General features: G+C 41.8%; 1 protein-coding gene across 1 annotated transcript in view; it reads right to left on the bottom strand.

Annotated features, from left to right (window-relative positions):
* ZFR (zinc finger RNA binding protein) overlaps positions 1–13954 on the bottom strand; it is an 84499-nt gene extending 70545 nt beyond the window's left edge. Inside the window, exons 1-2 of the mRNA XM_052659013.1 lie at positions 13853–13954; positions 13455–13554 (exon numbers count right to left, since the gene is read on the bottom strand). Coding sequence (XP_052514973.1) covers positions 13455–13554; positions 13853–13889 — 137 coding nt within the window. The 5' untranslated portion in view covers positions 13890–13954. The remainder of the gene's footprint in view (positions 1–13454; positions 13555–13852) is intronic.
* Between the last annotated feature and the right edge of the window lie 6986 nt (positions 13955–20940).

Below are 20940 nucleotides of genomic sequence, written 5' to 3'. Positions count from 1 at the left end.
AACTTCCAGATGTTCAAGCTGGATTTAGAGAAGGCAGAGGAACCAGAGATCAAATTGCCAACATCTGCTGGATCACTGAAAAAGCAAGAGAGTTCCAGAAAAACATCTACTTCTTGTTTGTCGACTACGCTAAAGCCTGTGACTGTGTGGATTACAACAAACTGCGGAAAATTCTTAAAGACATGGGAATACCAGACCACCTGATCTGTGAGAAATCTGTATGCAGGTCAAGAAACAGTTAGAACTGGACATGGAACAACAAACTGGTTCCAAATCGGGAAAGGAGTACGTCATGGCTGTATATTGTCACCCTGCTTATCTAACTTATATGCAGAGTACATCATGAGAGATGCTGGGCTGGATGAAGCACCAGCTGGAATCAAGATTGCTGGGAGAGATGACACCACCTTTCTGGCAGAGAGCAAAGAACTAAAGAGCCTCTTGATGAAAGTGAAAGAGGAGAGTGAAAAAATTGGCTTAAAACTCAACATTCAGGAAACTAAGATCATGGTGTCTGGTCCCATCCCTTCATGGCAAATAGATGGGGAAACAATGGAAACAGTGACAGACTTTACTTTCTTGGGCTCCAAAATCACTGCAGATGGTGACTGCAGCCATGATATTAAAAGACCCTTGCTCCTTGGAAGAAAAGTTACGACCAATGTAGACAGCATATTAAAAAGCAGAGACATTACTTTGCCAACAAAGGTCCGTCTAGTCAAAGCTATGGTTTTTCCAGGAGTCATGTATGGATGTTAAGAGCTGGACTATAAAGAAAGCTGAGCACCAAAGAATTGATGCATTTGAACTGTGGTGTTGGAGAAGTCTCTTGAGAGTCCCTTGGACCGCAAGGAGATCCAGCCCATCCATCCTAAAGGAAATCAGTCCTACGTGTTCAATGGAAGGACTAATGTTGAAGCTGAAACTCCAATACTTTGGCCACCTGATGCGAAGAACTGACTCCTTAGAAAAGACCCTGATGCTGGGAAAGACCAAAGGCGGGAGGAGAAGGGGACGACAGAGGATGAGATGGTTGAATGGCATCACCAAGTCTATGGACATGAGTTTGAGTAAGCTCCAGGAGTTGGTGACAGACAGAGAAGCCTGGTGTGCTGCAGTCCATGGGGTCACAAAGAGTCAGACATGACTGAGCGACTGAACTAAATACTGAATAAATTCAGGCTCTATTTTCTTCTTAAAAACTAGAACAAATAAAATAACCACTCCTGCCATTTCTACCAACTCATTAGATTTGTAGACTACAAGGGAGAGGGATGGTTACATACCATATGAACTGTTAACAGTTTTCTTGAGATCTTTTAACTCTCAGTGTTGTACTGTTCTGTGTTTAGTCGCTCAGTCATGTCTGACTCTTAGGAACCCCATCAACTGTAGACTGCGGGTTCCTCTGCCCTTGGGGATTCTTCAGACAATACAGGAATGGGTTGCCATGCCCTCTTCCAGGGGATCTTTCCAACCCAGGGATCAAATCCAGGTCTCCCATATTGCAGGTGGATTCTTTACCATCTGAGCCACCAGGGAAGCCCAAGAATCCTGAAGTGGGTATTTCTACCCTTTCTCCAATGATCTTCCTGACCCAGGAATCAACCAGGGTCTCTCCTGCATTGCAAGTGGATTCTTTACCAGCTGAGCTACCACCAGGAGAAATGTCATTTGGATCCACTGAACCTCATTCTCTCCTTTTCAGTATTTTTGAGGTTATTTGACTACTTACATAAGAATAAGGGATAATGAAAAACTAATAGAAAAATTTCAATATGAGTTATAAATTAAAATTCTTATTCCACATATAGACAAAATGGACCATGTTTTCTAAACATAACTGCTCACCAACTTTAATGCATAAACATGAAACATGTCCATCTGTAAATGCTAGTTCCACATTTTAAGTATTTCTCTAGTGAGTTCCAACTCTTCATTACTTCGGTGGTTCTTCCTACATCTGAATTGTCAACATACAATGCTTTAAAAAGTTTGAAATGTTTTATGGCTCATATTTTTCTGTAGAGAGAGAGATGATGATGATGACCATATTTGATTCATAATCGTAAAACATCAATTTTTTGTTCTGGAATAATCTAATGAATTTTTAAATTTCTACACCATCTATTTCCTTCCAACTACCTTTGTATACATAATTTCCCTTGAAGATTTGTCTACTAACGCATCATATCAAGTAAATTTTAGTTCACAAACATCACAAGACAAGAAAGATTTCTGCCACATATACTTCTAGCAAAATGGGATGTTCCTAATATTGTCACAGAATATTACATAATGAAGTCCTTCTTATTAACTAGATGAGAGTACTTTCTTTTTTTATCCTTAGAAATATATTGTTCATTTACTGATTCTTCAGTGTGAAGAAACTCATCTCAGACAGTGGTCCCCAACCTTTTTGGCACTAGGGACCAGTTTCATATAAGACAATTTTTCCACAGATGGGGGGAGAGGATGGTTTTGGGATGATTCAAGTGCATTACATTTATTGTGTACTTTATTTCTATTATTATTACATTGTAATATATAATGAAATAATTGTACAATTGCTACCTGGGCTTCCCAGGTGGCACTAGTGGTAAAGAACTTGCCTGTCAACGCAGGAGATGGAAGAGATGCAGGTTTGATCCCTGGGTTGGGAAGATCCCCTGGAGGAGAAAACACAACCCACTCTAGTATTCTTGCCTGGGGAATCCCATGGACAGAGGAGCCTGGCAGGCTACAGTCCACAAGGTCACAAAGAGTCGGACACAACTGAAGTGACTTAGCATGCACACATACAATTGTCACTCACTGACAGGGTTCTGACAGGAGTCTGCACGCAACTGACTGTGGTCTCTGTGCAGTCCAGCTACTGACTGTGGTCTCTGTGTAGTCAAATCTCTCTGCTAATAATAATCTGTATTTGCAGTGGCTCCCCAGCACTAGCATCACCTCAGCCCCTCCTCAGACCATCAGGCATTAGATTCTCACAGGAGGAGCTGCAAAGAGAATCTAATACTGAGAATCTAATACTTCTGCAGGTCTGACAGCAGGTGGAGCTCAGGTTTAAAGGGAGTGATCGGAGCCTCTGTTAAACACAGACGGAAGCTTCCCTCACTGGCCTGCCACTCACCTCCTGTGTGGCTGATTCCTAATGGTCTGTGGCCTGGGGCTTGGGGATCCCTGATCTAGGATATGGTATCTAAAGACCCTTAAGCTGAGATTTTGCTCATGCAATCAATTTCACCATTATCATTTGTCTTGAGTAGTGTCACTTTGTTCTTGCATTCATGTTATTTATGTAATAACTGTCAAATATTTTCTTGTGTTAACTTTTTTATCCTTTGACAGTATGAACAGAGAATGACTAATTCTGACTCCCCAACTGTGTTGAAGGAAAACTAAAAGCCAACAATTAAAGGTAGTGTCTCTCTCTTCTTTCATACCATCTTGAAAGATGCAAAATGTTGGGCAATGAAATATCTTCCATTTATTTCACTACCATACCATCCTTCGAGGTGCTTCCAAAACCATTTTGCTATTGTATTACTTTTTTTTTTTTTCATAGCATAGCTGGAAATAAATGATGAGTAAACAGAAAATAATCTTTAGGATCACAAAATAGCAAAATGTTTTAAGAAACAGAAAAACAAGATCACTAAGATAAATCTTAGACTTATAAAAAAAAGATCCAGTGGATCCATATGGTAATTGAGATAAAACAAATTTTATTCCATTTTGAAAATGAGCAAACCGTTTTCTTTGGAAGACACCTAAAAGAAAAAGTCATGCAATGTTAATCCTTGTAAGTATTTGTAAACAGAATTACTCAAAAAAGAAACAAGCTATTGGGTATAATTAAAGCTGATGGATACCATAAATTAAACCAAAGTGCTCTATAACTTCCTATACTCAAGAAAAATACATCTTTCATTATATCCCAAATATATTAACATTTCTTCAGAGAAAGGTATGGATACTTACAGAGGTGAAACTAAAAAAAATTACATCCCACCTACCAAAGACAGACAGAGCCAAAGAATGTTCAAACTACTGCACAATTGCATTCGTTTCACATGCTAGCAAGGTAATGCTAAAAACTCTCCAAGGTAAGCTTCAACAGTATGTGAATCGAGAACTTCCAGATGTGCAAGCTGGATTTAGAAAAGGCAGAGGAACAAGAGATCAAACTGCCAACATCTGTTGGATCACAGAAAAAGCAAGAGAATTCCAGAAAAACATCTACTTCTGCTTCACTGACTATGCTAAAGCCTTTGACTGTGTGGATCACAACAAACTGTGGAAAATTCTTAAGAGAGATGGAAATATCAGGCCACCCCACCTGCCTCTTGAGAAACCTGTCTGCAGGTCAAGAAGCAATAGAACCAGACATGGAACAACAGATTGGTTCAAAATTGGGAAAGGAGTACGTCAAGGTTGTTTATTGTTATCCTGCTTATTTAACTTACATACGGAGTACAGCATGAGAAATACTGGGCTGGATGAAGCACAAGCTGGAATCAAGATTGCCGGGAGAAACACCAATAACCTCAGATATGCAGATGACACCACCCTTATGGCAGAGTGTGAAGAGGAACTAAAAAGCCTCTTGAAGAAGGTGAAAGAGGAGAGTGGAAAAGCTGGCTTAAAACTCAATATTCAAAAACCTAAGTTCATGGCATCTGGTCCCATCCTTTCATGGCAAATAGATGGGGAAACAATGGAAACAGTCACAGACTTTATTTTCTTGGGCTCCAAAATCACTGAAGATGGTGACTGCAGCCATGAAATTAAAAGACACTTGCTCCTTGGAAGAAAAGCTATGACCAACATAGAAAATTAAAAAGCAGAGACATTACTTTGCTAACAAAAGTCCATCTAGTCAAAGCTATGGTTTTTCCAGTTGTCACGTATGGATGTAAAGAGTTGGACGATAAAGAAGGCTTGAGTGCCGAAGAATTGATGCTTTTGAACTGTGGTTTTGTAGAAGACTCTTCAGAGTCCCTTGGACTGCAAGGAGATCAAACAAGTCAATTCTAAAGGAAATCAATCTTGAATATTCATTAGAAGGACTGATACTGAAGCTCCAATACTTTCACCACCTGATGCGAAGAACTGCTCATTAGAAAAGACCCTGATGCTGGCAAAGACTGCAGGCAGGAGGAGAAGGGGACGACAGAGGACAAGATGGCTGGATGGTGTCACCTACTCGATGGACATGAATGTGAGCAAGCTCTGGGAGATGGTGAAGGTCAGGGAGGCCTGGTGTGCTGCACTCCATGGGGTGGCAAAGAGTCAGACCCAACTGAACAATGAGCAACAACCTACTCTTCATGTCAGTTTTTCTTTTTACTAGTATTTTTTCAGAATTTTTTGGATATCATCTGAATAATGAACTGTAAGTTTATATAATAAGACCCCCAAATCCTCTAAATGTGAAGCTAGGATAACCAGATATTCTGAAAGTAAAGGTTAGCAAATGAAGGATTTTAAGCATGAGTATTTTGATTAAATTTATAATGACTATGTCTGCTTATAGTAAAAAACTGGTTTGGGATGGGCAGAACTGGGGTAGTGAAAGAAGCAATAGTCATCTTCATAAACCATATCACTCTTTGCCCTCATTTATACGTATTTTTAAAAGGCTCATTGTTTTTTCTATCAAAAAGTATCATTCTTCAAATTTCAAGTTCTCTGCCCATTTAATGCAGACTACTATACCAGTATAATGCAATTATACACTATATTATCTTTTTCAAGAAATAAAAAATTAATTCAAAATTTTATTTTCACTTTTTTTTTATCTTTAAACACGGTGCCTCCCAATACTTTAAGCCCATTTATTCTCTAGGACCCTCAATAATTTATTTGTGGATAAACAACAAAGTCCTACTGTAGAGCACAGGGACCTATATTCAATATCCTGGGATAAACTACAATGGAAAAGACCATAAAAAAGAATGTGTATATAACTGAGCCACTTTGCAGTACAGCAGAAATACAGCCTTGTAAATCAACCATACTTCAACAAATATTTTTAAAAAAATTATTTGAATACTAAGTTAGACTGCAAAACCTATTTTATACAAAATTTTATGCTTGTCTTTGATTCTAGTGTTTCTATAATGGCTGCCCATGAAAATTAAAGCAATGATTTTGATAACTGTCAATTCTTTACTTGGCCTCTCTAAAGCCTTAATATTGCTGACTACTTTATCTTCTTTTAGTTTTTATGAACACTACATTCTCCCAGCTCTGTTCACCACCACCCTGGCCCAGTTATTTGTTTCTTTCTCTGGCTCTACTTTCAACACCGAAGTTCCCCAAATTTGTAACCCTGACTCTATTTTTTTCCCCCACTCATTCAAAAAAAGTTTACTAAATGTTTAAATGTTTGATGCATGACAAGTAGTTCCTCTGGTTCATCCATACTCACAGCTACAATGGTGGATTCACCACCATATGGCTAATATTCACATTTACACTACGACCCTTATCCCAATTCTGAGCTCATTTCCAAATGCCTACTGAATATTCTGAGCACCTTACAAATGTTATCTCATTGAATTCTCAAACCACAATGGACAATGTAGAGGCCTCCTGGGATGCTGATAATGCTGTTTCTTGGTCTGGGTGCTGGTTATACAGTGGTGCCCAGCTTCTGACATTTCATCAAGCTATACTCTTATTATATGTGTTCTTTGCATATATATCACACTTCAAGGGAGAATTTTTCAAAAAATTTCAATCCTGTGAGATAATTATTGGTATTATCTCTAATTTATAGACGAAGAAACTCAAGTACCAAAGGATTGTTTGCCCAATGTCACATGGAAACTGGTAGAGGGAGCCAGGACTTCAGAACCCACCAACTACCAACCATATTAAGAATTTAATTCATGGAATTTCCTGGCAGTCCAGTGGTTAGGACTCTGTGCTTTCACTGTTGAGGGCACATGTTCAATCCCTGGGGAACTAAGATCCCTACATGCCACATGGTGTGTCCAAAAAAACCTACACAAACCAAAAAAGAATTTAATTTCTTCTTGCCTTGGCCAACACATTTTGTCTAAAATGACCCTGCCTTGATTTTCAGAATAAAATACCATGGAGATTACCTCAAACCCCATAGCTGAAATGCTCCAATTCCCCATTTAAGTTTTTTATTAAGTCAGTACGATTGTTACCATGGCAGAGTTACCTGTAGGTATACCTGCCCCTACTCTCATTTTCCAGCAGAGTAAACTCCTTGAGAGCAGGAACTATGCGTACTTCAAGTTACTTCCTACAAATGCATTTTAATGTACTTATTACATGAGGAGACTAATAATAAAAAAACCCAAAAAGTCAAATGTTATTTCAATAATTGGCCCTGTGTAAGGGTGAATTAACAGCTGCACTGTACACAGCTTTCACAAAACACTTAAGCAATGTTGTTCTTAGAACAACGACCCCAGTTATGATAGAGTGATGCCAAGGACAATGTATGGATAAGTACCGTAGGCACACTCCCCACCTTTAATCTCTTTCTAGTAATTCTAACATACTTTGTCAGTTACTACATTTACAAGCCGAAGGACTGTTTTCTGATTATTCTGATTTATTTCTGAATAAAAATTTGGCTGATTTGTTTTTTTTGAAAAGTATCTCTACTTAAACAGCCATATATTCTAATCCACTCCCCATAAGCACACATCTATTTCTGGGATCTCTACTGTAAGCCAACGATCTGTCCGTCCCTCTACCAAAACCACATTTTCCTGTTTAATGTCTTTTGGTCCCTGCTAATATGCATGGTATCATGTCAGGACTGTCTTGACTACTTTTGGACAAATACTCTCTTCACTGTCAACATAAGAATTTCTTTATCAAGTTACCCCAAAAAGTCTGCTGTGGCTTTTATTGGAATTACATTAAATATACGGACTACTCAGGAGAAAACTGATTAACTTGATAGTATTGATTTTTTTTCACTCCATGAACACAGCCCATCTTCATGTATGTCTTCTTTTATGTTCTTTATAGCCTATTTTTTCCTTAAAATGTTTTGCATTATCTCATTAGTTTTAGATCTACTTAATAGATTTTATGGCTATGTACAAAGAACTTATTTGAAATATAATTATCTGACATTGATGAAACATGAGTGTTACCAATATTTCCCTGATCTTAGATGCAGGAAATCTGAATTCTTACTATTTCTCATATTTGTCTGTTAATTATAATCATGTTACTTGCAAGTAATTAAAAATTTGGAGGTCTCCATTAAACTGACACTGAAACTGAGGCTGTCAACTGATACTCAAGTACCTACTTTTAACATTGAGATAGATGCTGCTGCTGCTGCTAAGTTGCTTCAGTTGTGTCTGACTCTGTGTGACCCCACAGATGGCAGCCTACCAGGCTCCTCCGTCCCTGGGATTCTCCAGGCAAGAACACTGGAGTGGGTTGCCATTTCCTTCTCCACTGAGATGATGAAACTTCATATATTAAACGCAGGATAGATATCAACTAAGGATAGCTTTTAGAACCCTTTTAATATTATTATGCAAATCTCTGCTGAAAACTAACATGGGTAAAGTACCTATTGAAAATCACACACTAGGCCAGGAAGTTTTATATTTAATCTTCACCTCAAAGCAAGTCAGCTGAAGAAACCAAGTCGTAGAAAAATTAAGGGACTTGGACAAGTGCCTAAAGAGACAGAGATTCAAATCCAAAGTGTGACTAGCTCATTCCCTTTTCATTATAGTATACTGTGAAGCAGGCTACAAAAGCAAAAGCACAGTCAAGAATACACTTTAAGCATTCTATAGAGTGCTATTTTGGCTCACACTGCCCTTAAGGCTATTAATAACACATACAGGACACATCCCTGTAATAGCACTAATCCTTTTGGAAAGAAACTGTTCATTATTTCAAATTCATTCATGCAATATGAACCCTAAGATCTCTAATTCAACAATGGAAGAGTTAATATAATTAGCAGCTGCAGTAAATTTTTTTCGGTAGAGCCAGTAAATTTCCATCACTAACACTGGTTTCAAAAACCTGTTCATCTGGTTTTTTCACAGTCTCTGTTAGTGACCTTACTAGTGTTACTTTTATTCTTTCCTCCAAGATACAATATTCTTAACTCTACACTCCAATAAAAAGGAAAAAAGAGAAGAAAAAAAAAAGAAAATTCACTGCTTCATCAGCCTATCCAAGTTACCTTAGTGATGTGAAGAGATACTCATCCTTTAAGAACAGATGTCCAAAAGACATCTCAAGAATCACTAGATGAGATGACTAGCAGATGTTTAAGCTAATATCCAGACAACAGTCAAAATCCACTTAAGCATTTATTATTTCAGAATATTATTATTCTAAGATATGGGGGCAATTATCTCGGATCGCTATATAATCATTACTCAAGTTTTTACACTCAATAAATTCTAGATATTAAAAGGGTAAAAAATGTTGCCAAATGATTATTTTAAATAGCTAACTTTATTAAAGGTAGAATAACATTCAGATAAGAATTATAGACAGAACAAAGAAAGTTTAAGCACAAACTAAAGATTCAGGTTATGCAGGAAACAGACAAGTATCTTGAGTAGATAGAAAGGTGACAAGAACTGAAACATCCATGGCTTTTCTAAGGAATAAGAGAAACTGGCTGTTTAAAACTCTCAAAGAAAAGATTATGTCCTATTACTAGTAAACTATAATGGGATTACGTTAGTTTGTATTACATATAGTGTATTTGTTTATGCCACAAAATTCCTTAAAAAACTGAAGAACTTCTATGAGAACTTCTGTATAACTCCCAGTGAGAGGAAAAAAACTGATTTGATCCTATGAAACATTAATTTTTAGCAAGTTTTTTCCACAAAGAATTATGTTTCTCACATTCTTTGCTACGGTAAGTCCTTACAACTGTTAAAATGGTTTTCTCCAAAATTTATTATAAAATTATGTCTAAAAGTTTTAAAGTATATATTCTCAAACAAAAAAGAGTACTGTACTGAATGAAGTAGGTACCTATCCAACCAAGTTCTCTTTCTGCCATGAAGCCATTCCGATTTTTTTCACCATGCCTGAAGTCTGCTTTGTCCTGCACACCCCAAATAAACATTCTATCAGAAACATATACATACAAACACAATAATTAATAATTTTTTTGATTTTATAATTTCCAAGAGGGGAAAAAGCACATGAATGGTAAGAAAATGAAAAGATTACATTTGCAATAGTGGCCAAATGGCACGTAGGTTTATTTAGTAGCGTTAGAAGCAATACAAAAAGAAAAAAAAAAGAAATACAGAAAGCAGGAAGAAAAATTATTCAGTAGCTGATGGAACATGTAGCACAAAGATTGAGTAAAAGCTTATCACAAAATATCTAATATGCATTATACAAAAGAAAAACTTGGTTTATCTAAAAATTATTAGTAGCAGGACTTAGATTCTTATAACATCTCTTAAAGAACTTTGCCATTTAGCATACCATTATAAATCTCAAATACTAACAAGCAAAAAGAAAGCTTAAACTTAAAATAAATTTAATCAAACACTTTACATAGCTGTAACTAAGAAAACTAAGAACCACAATTAAACCTAGACTTAAGAAACAGTTACTTTCAGTTATCTGTACTCTACAAGTGAAGCCAATTATTCATGTAATCCAACAGGTAAATGTTTAAGATTTCCTTGAGTTTATATCCTTTAAATTAAAAGAAAAAAAATTTTTTTGATAAGTAATCCGTGGTCTTCCATGTCTGAAAGTTGTATTTTAATGATTTCCAGACAGGAAGAAAGATGAACATCATCACTGCATTTTTTGCATATGCTTTTACTATTATTTGTTGATCATCCTTGAACAAGTATTAGCATTACTGAATCTGATTTCTTTCCATTAAAAACAAACAATTCCATGTACCATGTTATGTACAAGGATAAAGTATCTTAAAAATTAGTTTTGCCAATATATACATAAATAAGTAATGTCAAAAGACTAGTCTTTTCTCATTAAAGTGTTAGTCGCTCATGCGTGTCAGACTCTGCAACCCGATGGACTGTAGCCTGCCAGGCTCCTCCGTCCATGGTTTTCTCCAGGCAATAATGGAGTGGGTTGCCATTTCCTTCTCCAGATCTTTCTGACCCAGGGGTGGAACCCAGGTCTTCCGTATTAGACACACATAAATATGTAACAATCAGTTTAATATTTTGGATTGACCTAACAGTTTACTAAAACTATTAAGATTCAAAGTAAAAAAAAAAAACAAACCAAAAAAACTAGATACAGAAATTCTGTAATAGCTTCCTATACTGGGATAAAATACATATATGCAAATATTTTCATCAAAAAGTGATTAAGTACCTTTAAATTGGCATTTCCTGCCCTCATTTCTATCTATAGGTTTGCATTAGGAAAAAAAAACTTCAAAACTGCCACAAAGAACTCACTACATTTTCAGTAAACAGGTAATAAATAATCCAACAAATCTATCATCACTCTGCGAACAGTATAACAGAAAAATAGTGTTAAACAATTAAAATGTAGTGGTTAAATAGTCTTGTCTAGAACACATAGTACTTGGTACCAGTAGATATATGACACAGATGCTCATTAGTTATCTCCTATTTTCCAGAGAAAGAAAAATGGCTTGATTTTTCTCCCTTCATGAACATTATCAGCTGTTTAAAGTAGCTGAAACTTCGCCAGTGTTTAACGATCACAACTTGTAAGCAAAGACTTTTTTTTAAAACGTTTTTGCTCCAATAATCTGTCATCTCAGTCCTTTTTCTGCAAGTAAGCTTCAAGGTAAAAGGACTTGTAAAATACGCCACATGCGTTCAAGGCATTCAACAATTACTAAATTTCAATTTCATCAATAAAATATTTATGTATCTCTTAAAAATCAATGGTGTCTTAAGCATTGAGCGATTTCAATCGGTAGTGGGGTTTTTTTAAGTGATACATAAAATAATGACACCCTTTTCTTTACAATATATGGTCGTGTTTAGTTGCTACTCCTGTCTGCCTCATTTACAACCCCATGGACTGTAGCGCGCCAGGCTCCTCTCTCCATGGGATTTTCCAACAAGAATACTGGAGTGGGATGCCATTTGCTTCTCCAGAGGATCTTCCCTACCCAGGGGTCGAACCGAAATCTCCAGTATTGGCAGGAGGATTCTTTACCCCCTAGCCACCAGAGAAGTGCTTCCAAGACATAGCATCTTATTATTCCATGAAATATGGCAACTGTGTTTCAGAATTACAAGTTTTAACCACAAAAGGCAGCCTTATTTTACAGATGAGGAAAATGACAGCTCAATTAAGAGATACTCCCAACTGTCATAAAACCAGGAGCAAAACAGACTGGAACTCAGGTCTTCTGGTTCCCAGTGATGTCCTTTCCATTAGAACACCCGCCTCCTTAAGTGAATGACGTGAGAAAACTATCTAGGTTTTAAACTGCCTACTACACAGATATCTAATATAATCTTTCTATATATAAAAAGTTCATCACTTAGGAGGCCTGTATGCCTGAATCTAGAGCCTCTCAGAATGACTCAAAAGTAACAAAATCTAGTTTTCTTTCTTTTGAGAAAATATATAACGAACTACAGACATTTCAGAAATTAGAGCTTCCCTTAAGGTAGAGATTTCATATGGGGCATTTCACTAACTCTGTACCTCACTAGCCCTTTTCATTTCTCGGGAGGAGAAAGACCCACCCAGGGGAATTACTGGCCCACCTGGAGCCTAATCACAATAGCTGCAACAAGGCAGTGGACTCATTTGTCAGCACTAGAAACTTCGCGCATCTTTTCCAGTCTACCAGCTACACAATTCACAGGTGGTTGGTGTGTTTACCTCTCCCCTCACAGGGAAAACTAAGTCAACCAAATGAATGCGATGACACCCGCAGTTGGTTTTGCGGGGCTCGGGTGGAGAGCCAGGTGAGATCACGGGACGCAGGAGAAGGCGCCGAGAAAACGACACGTTATCTGGGCTCGGGGGCCCGAACACCCGGCGAGGAGAGGCAGCGCGCGGGCCGGGGCGACCCCCACTCCCTCAGAGAAGCCCTCGCCCACTCTCTCCATCCCCAAGTGGGAGGGGGATCGGAGGTGGGGACCGGCCCGCGGGGGCGGGGGGACCGCAGGGACCTCGGCCTCCGCTCCCTCCCTCAGCCCGCCGGGCGGGGGCGGCGGCGCGGCTCCGAAGCCGCGGGAGGCCATTTTAGCTGCGGGGCCGCCGAAGGCCCGGGCGGTCCTCCGCGGCCCCCAGCCTCGCCGTCTCCTCGCTCCAGCCCCGGGCCGGGAGAGGCCGTGGGCCTGGCCTGCCACCGGCCGGGACTCCGGGGGCGGAGGGAGTGGGGGCGGGCGCGGGGGTGTCGCGTCGGCGGGATCCCGGCGGAGGGGGGGCAGGGGGAGAGGAGGGAAAGAGCGGGGAGCCGTTACCTATACTGGGCCGCAGCCGCCGCCGCCGCCGCCCCGCTGTGGGTGAATCCAAAGTAGTTGCCGGTCGCCATTTTGGCATCTTCCCCCAGCCGGCTGGGCACTGCGGCGGGCAAGGAGAGTCGGGTCCCATGGCGGGAGAAGAGGCGCCGAGAGGCAGAGACGCCGAGGGAGGGAAGGGGTAGAGAGAGAGAGAGAGAGGCGCCGTGAGAAGCCGCCCTCGCCGGGCCGCGGCCGCGCCGCCTCCCCCTCCCGCCTCGCACTCCCTCACTCACTCGCACGCCCGGGTGGCGGCGGCCGCCGCCTCCTCCCCGGAGCCTGCCCCAACCCCCGCGCCTCCCCGCCGCCCCGGGCCGGGAAAGGGGCCCGGTGGGGACCCCGGAGGGGCACATTATACTCACCATAGGTGAAAGAAACTACAGGGCATATGGGAATCATGGGCTCGGGCTGCTGCTGCTGAACTCTGAACTCTCACCCGCTGCCTCCCTCCTCAGCCCCGCTCCTCCTCAGCGGAGAACAGACCGCCGCCTCCCGCTGCACTGCGCAGGCGCGCCCGCGCGCGGCACCCTGGGAGCTGTAGTCCCGCCGCCTTCGCGGCTCGGGCGGGCGCGTGCCGGGCCTCAGCCGAGGCGGGCCGTGGGCATTCTCCGAGAGAGGCGGGTCTGGCTTCCTCCGCGCTGGTGACCGAGGCGAATCGCCTCGGGCCAGCCGAGAGGAGGAGTCAGAGAGAGTGAGTGGAGAGAGTGACGTCTACCAGTCTTTTCTTCTTACTTTTCACTTCTTTTCACTGTTGCGTGTGCATTTGTTTTTCTCCCTTTCAGCCCTTCTCCAACCCTTGCACTTTTCATCAGGATTTGAACTGGACTAATCTGGATTGTTTTTCTTCGTATTTCTCTCATTCCTGCTTCTTGTCCTTAGCCTTTGAAGTGGAGAGGGAAAGACGGGGAGGGGAGAAAGAGAAAAAGAATGGCAGGTGTGCTGTTCCGTTAGCTGCTGCTGGTGCTGCTAAGTCGCTTCAGTCGTGTCCGACTCTGTGCGACCCCATAGACGGCTATCCCTTCCGAATTAATCTCTTCCGGTTGCCTTTCTCTCACCCGCGCCCACTCCCGTGATTCCGAGGACGTGTATGGAGCCTCCACAAAGCGTCGGGCCCCGTTCTGGGTACTGGAGATAGAGCAGTGAGCAAAACAAAGTCCCCGTTCATACGGAATTTACCTTCTGGGAAACGGGGAGGGGGGTGGTGTGAAATTCAGACAATAGCCAAATAGTCTGTCGGCTGGTTGATTGCAGCTTTAAGAATAAAGCAGGGTAGGAGTTAGAGAGCGAGGGAGGTGCTACTTTACTAGGGTGTGGTTAGGGACGCCGTCGAGTAGAGAGAGCCCCAGGAAGTGAGGAGATAAACCTGGTGTAGATGGTTGCGGGAAGAACAGCAAATGGAGGGCCCTAAGGCAGGAGTGCTCAAGAGCGGCAAGGAAGTTAGTCTGGCTGGAGTGACAGGGAGTCGGGATCATAACAGTCTGCTAAGACAGCCTAATCTGTCAGGGTCAGGACAGGAGGGTACTCTTCCCCCCTGCAGGCGTGTCTTTGTTCCCTCTGCTTTCTCACCGTTTCTCTCTACTTTCCCTGTGCGTTTTCAACCATTCTCTTTCCTCTTGCAATCCCTCGTCGGTTTGTTTCTATTTGTCCCACCTTATCTCTTTTCCTGCCTTCCATCAGTGCCTAAGTGCTGCACTTCACCTCTTCTTCACGGTGTTTACGCCCATCCCCCAGACTCTCTGCTTGGTGTCTGTGTGTTCAGTCCCCTCCCGACTCTGGACTGTGGCCCCTCTGTCCACAGGATTTCCCAAGCAAGTTTACTGGAGTGGGATGCCGCTGGGGAATCTTCCCGACCTAGGGATCCTACCTGCGTCTCTTGGGTCTCCTGCATTGGCAATCGGATTCTTTACCACTAGGCCACCTGGGAATCCCTCTCCTGCCAGAGCAGAGATAATATCTCAGTTCTTATTTATGCCAATCCTGCTCCCCCCATACCTCCTACAAAGAACAGGTTCTGAAATCCTGTCTGTATTATCCTCTTACTCTTTTCAAAAAGAGAAGTGTAGTATATTTGAGATAAGTCAATGTCATTGTTTTTGAGAATGCAGATGTTTCCCCAGGCAAAAGTTATTTGTGCTCCAAGTGTGTTGCTGCTCAGGATATTAGAACTGCATTTTAAAAGTAATTTGCCTTGAACTTAAGGGAGCAATCAAGCCTTCAAGGTGCTGACTGTAACTGCTTTGATAAATTTGCACTATTAGTTGCTAGGCTACTTGAATAAAACTGGCGGGGAGAAGACAGGTGTTAATCACCTGACCAACAAGGTTCTTTTTTGGCCAGTTTTGTGTTTGGTTGCTTGGCAGGCATTTGAGGATAGAGGAGGACTGTGGGCGCACCCCCAATGAGCAGGCAGGTGACTGGAAAGAGGGGGGCATGCCTTTTCTCTTTGGTAACTATTCCTAGAGATCAGGATAGGTGTGGCACCAGGAAAGGCCTCGACTTGCTCTCCACTTGGGTTTATTTAAGGAAGGAGTTTTGGAAGCAGCTGGGAATCAAGAAGACTCAGGTCCTTTTCCAGGTCATTTAGTAGTGGAATGACCTGAGCACATTGTTTAGCCTTTTTAAACCTGTATGACTGGAATAACAATAATCCTCACAGGATTGTGGTGGGGTTTCAGTGAAGTAGCATTTCTATAAAACAACAGTCCTTCACGCTTCAGACAGACTGATGGGTTCAAAACGCAAATCTGATCAAACCCCTCTGTGCTTCACCTCCCTCTTAGGATAAATCAAAAGTTCCACATGTGTTACAAGCCCTGTGTGGTCTGACCTTGCCACCTCGTCAGTATCTTCTTTCTGTTTACGGAAATAGTGTGGGTCTGGCTGCTTGTTACTCAAAAGCCAATAAACAGGTCAGCTTGGTAAAAAGAAAAGTTTGCTTTATTTCAGATGCTGGCAACTGGGGGGTGGTGTGGGGAGCAAGGGCATATGTCCAAAGGCTGACTCCCCCAACCCTGATGAGCAGGAGGTGAGAACTTTATAGACACATTGGGGGGTTGGGGCTGCTACATGCAGAAACAGCACAGTCTTCTCTGACAGTTCCCTTCAAATTGGTCATCAGTGGTCTGAGCAGCATCACCTTGGTTGTTTTAGGTATGCAGTTAATCTTCAGTTCCAGGGTCCATTTGTCCCCATTTCTTTGTGGCTAGTTCTTGGTATTGTGGCAGCTCTTGTCCTGGGGACAGTCTGGTCATCATGTAGTTAACTTCTCCACCTGGTGTTTTGGTATCTATAAGACAGCTCACAGGATATAGCTGAGAATATTATCTATAGCCCTTGAGAAAAAGTTAAAGTTTCTTGGCAATACTTAATGACGACATTACTATTATTTAATCTCCTTTGACTGTTTTACTTTGTTTTAGTATGTCTCACTTCTCTGATTAAACTTATTTTTTGACTAAAGTTTTCCACAGACAAAAGGCAGGCAGAGGACATGGGTGGGGGGTGGATTGGAAGGACTATAGGGTCCTGCCCCATTTTACTCCTGAGTCTCTCCATTCCAGCTTCCTTAGCCTGATATTTACCATGCTCTGTCCCACCCCAGGACTATCATGTTCTTGCCTAGAATGTTCTCCCCACCTCGCTTCACCCAGTTAATCCTCATGCTTCAAGGTCTCCACTCAGCCAACCCCTCCTCAGTCTTCCATGATCTCCTGGCTGGATCAGACCCTTATTATGCTTTCAGTACTTAGTTGCCCTTGTCACAGAATTGTTTGATTAATATGTATTTCCCCCCATCAGACTGCACTTTGTTGAAGGTGGGGTGCCAATACTGGGTGCCTGGTGGTAGACCTTATTTAGTGAATGAACCAGCTGTGCTCAGCTTAATCTTCTTGGATGATTCAGAAGGCAGTTCAGGAACCTGTAGCACCTCAGGGTCATCATGAGAAACCTTAAAGAGCATCTGAGGTCAAAGAAGGAAATGTCAATTGGCAGACAAGGTGGACCTAGGAGGACTACTCTCCTGAAATATATCTAATTGCCTTTCCTCACACCTTTCAGTCAAGAACTGGTATCCTAAAAGGGTTTCTTACAATACAAACACGTCAGCCAGAAAAGATAATATAAAATAACTCTATGCCAAGACAGGGCTGCCCAGGTGGCGCAGTGGTAAAGAATTTGCCTGCCAATGCAGGTGATGCAAGAGACATGGGTTCAATCCCTGGGTCTGGAAGATCCCCTGGAGGAGGAAATGGCAACCCAATATTCTTGCCTGGAAAGTTCCATGGACAGAGGAGCCTGGCAGGCTACAGTCCATGGGGTCTCAGAGAGTTGGACACAACTGACCACACTGACAGGGATACCAAGAGGAGTACGGCATAATGAGTAAGACTCTGATGCTGGGCCCAACTGGCTTCAGATCTCAGCTCTGTCACTCACTGCCGTAACTCACCTCAGCCACAACCTCTTGTGCCTCATTTTTCTCTTCTGTAAATAGAGATGATGAAAGTACTACCTACAGCAGGAGGTTGTTGGTAGAGTTTCACGGTGTCCTAGATGCCTGGCCATTGCAAGCACTTTGTGAGTGTTGGCTATTATTCCAACCACCATCCTCTCTTGTTACAATAAAAAATAAGCCAAAGGATGGGAACGTATTTTTGTGGCAAGTGGGGAGGGAGACCAAGCCCCGCATGGCATAAAATGGGAGGTACCTAGACAGTATGACGGTGAAAGACCAGGAAGCATCTAAAGTCCTCCTTCCCCACGCCTTCTTCTCTCCTCTGCCCTCCCTTTCCTTCTGCTCTCCTCACCTCCTTTGGAGGAATAACTGTTGTCTCGAAGATATGTTGAGTGAAAAGATAGTCTGTAGAAGTCAGTTAAAGTTTTTCCTTGAGTTTTGGCCAATGGATGGTGGATGGTGGATAAACGGATGCATATGTCAGTACTTTTGAAATAGTTAAGGAACAAACTGAGAACTGTAATCCAGGATCAGATAGTAGGGTAATCCACAGAGATTAAATGTATCCTTGATACATACAGTGACAGCTGCTGGAGTGAAAGGAAATTTAGTGCAGAAGATGATGTTATTTATCTCAGTAAGAGAGTTTATGATATAGTAGTTTGTTCTAGGGCCAGGTTTGGTGGGTTTCTATCCTACTCACACCACTTACTAGTTGTGTAGATCCAGGGCAAGTTGTATAACCTCTTGGATCTCAGTTTCTCCAGGAACTAATGATGTCTAGTTTATATGATTATTGTGGGTATTACATGAATTAAGACCTGTAAAATCCTTGGAACACTGCTTGGCACATGGGAAGTGCTAATGCGATTCTTTTGGTTGCCACCGAGACAGAATAGATATTAAAGAATCTCTAGGCATAGACAATCTCTGATTTCTGTCACCCTGTTATACTATTTTTTTTTAATTTTTTGACATATGCTATTTAATTCATGTACTGTAAGATCCATGGTTTTAAAATATTCAGTTCAGTAGTTTTTAGCACATTTACAAAATTGTGCAACTCTCAACACTATCTAGTTTCAGAACATTTTCATCACACCAGTAATAAGTCCTGTATCCATTAGTAGTCACTTTCCATACTCCTCCTCTCCGTCCCTAGAAACCACAAATCTACTTTCTGTCTTTGTGGATTTGTCTGTACTGGACATTTAATATAAATGGAGTTATACAATATGTGTCTTCTTTATCTGGCTTCTTTCATTTAGTCTTATGTTTTCAAGTTTCATGTATGTTGTAGCAGGCATCAGTACTTCTTTCCTTTTTATGACTGAATAATATTCCTGGACAGTGTGTTGAAAAGCAGACACACTACTCTGCTGACAGAGGCCTGTATAGTCAAGGCTGTGGTCTTCCCAGTGGTCACGTATGATTGTGAGAGCTGGACCGTAAAGAAGGTGGAGTACTGAAGAGCTGATGCCTTCAAATTGTGGTCCTGGAGCAGACTCCCAAGAGCAAGGAGATCAAACCAGTTAATCTTAAGGAAAATCAACCCTGAATGCTCATTGGAAGGACTGATGCTGAAGCTGAAGCTGAAGCTCCAGTATTTTGGTCATCTGACGCTAACAGCTGACTCATTGGAAAAGTCCCTGATGCAGGGAAGGATTGAGGGCAGAAGGAGAAGAAGGTGTCAGAGGATGAGATGGCCAGATGGCCTCACCAATGCAATGGACATGAACTTGGGCAAACTTTGGGAGATGGTGAGGGACATAGAGGCCTGGTGTGTTGCAGTCCATGGGGTCGCAAAGAGTCAGACACAACTGGGTGACTGAACACAATATTCCATTGTTTGGATATTCCACATCTTGTTTATCATTCGTAAGTTGATGGGTGTTTGAGTTGTTTGCACTATCTGGCTATTAAGAATAATGGTACTATGAACATTTGTTCACATGTGTCAACTTGACTGAGCTAAGAGATGCTAAGATAACTGGTTAAACATTTTTTTTCTGGGTATGTCTGTGAGTGGTGTCTCTGGAAGAGATTAGCATTTGAATCAGAAGATGCCCTCACCAATGTGAGTGGCCACCATCCAATCTGCTGAAACCCTGAATAGAACAAAAAGGCAGAGGCTGGGCGAATTCACTTTCTGCCTGAGCTGAGACATCCATCTTCTTCTAACCTTGGACTTGGGAGTTTCTGGTTCTTGAGCCTTTTGGCTCCACCAGGGACATAACACTTTTGGTTCTGATTCTTAGGCCTTTGGTCTTGGGCTGAATTTCATCACCTGTTTTCCTGGTTCTCCAACTTGCATGTCAAGGGGCTTCTCAGCCTCCATGAAAGAATGAGCCACTTCCTATATGAAATCTGTTATACATATTACTGTATATCTTATTGGTTCTTTTCTCTGGAGAACCCTGACTGGTAAAAGTTTTTGTGTGGACATATATTATCATTTCTCCTAAGCAGGATTGCTGGTAAGTACCAGCTACCCCCTCAACTGCCTTAAAAAAAAAAGTTCTAAATGTCTCAAATTCTCTTCCTCTTCACAGCCTCTTGCCCAAGGCCACTTCAGCAGCTCACTAATTGATCTCTCTTCCTAAGGATCTAACTCTCTCAAACCCATCTTCCCAATAATTATCAAAGGATATAAAAGTTTAAAAATAGTAGTAATTGTGGGACTTCTCTGGTGGTCCAGTGGCTGAGAATTTGCCTTCTAATGCAGGGGACTTGGGTTTGATCCTTGGTTGGCAGCTTCCCTGGTGGCTCAGATGGTAAAGAATCCACTTGCAATGCAGGAGTTTGGAGTTTGATTCTTGGGTCAGGAAGATCCTCTGGAGAAGGAAATGGCAGCTCCAGTATTTTTGCCTGGGAAATCCCATGGACAGAGGAGCCTGGCAGGTCACAAAGAGTTCAATACAACTGAGCGACTAACACTAACACTGGGGAGCTAAGATCCTACATGCCTCGGGTCAACTAAGCCCATGTGCCACA

This window comes from Budorcas taxicolor, chromosome 20, assembly GCF_023091745.1.
Source record: "Budorcas taxicolor isolate Tak-1 chromosome 20, Takin1.1, whole genome shotgun sequence".
Taxonomy (NCBI): Eukaryota; Metazoa; Chordata; class Mammalia; order Artiodactyla; family Bovidae; genus Budorcas; species Budorcas taxicolor.
The sequence above is the reverse complement of the archived record's forward strand: the minus strand, read 5'-3'. Positions and strand labels throughout refer to the sequence as shown.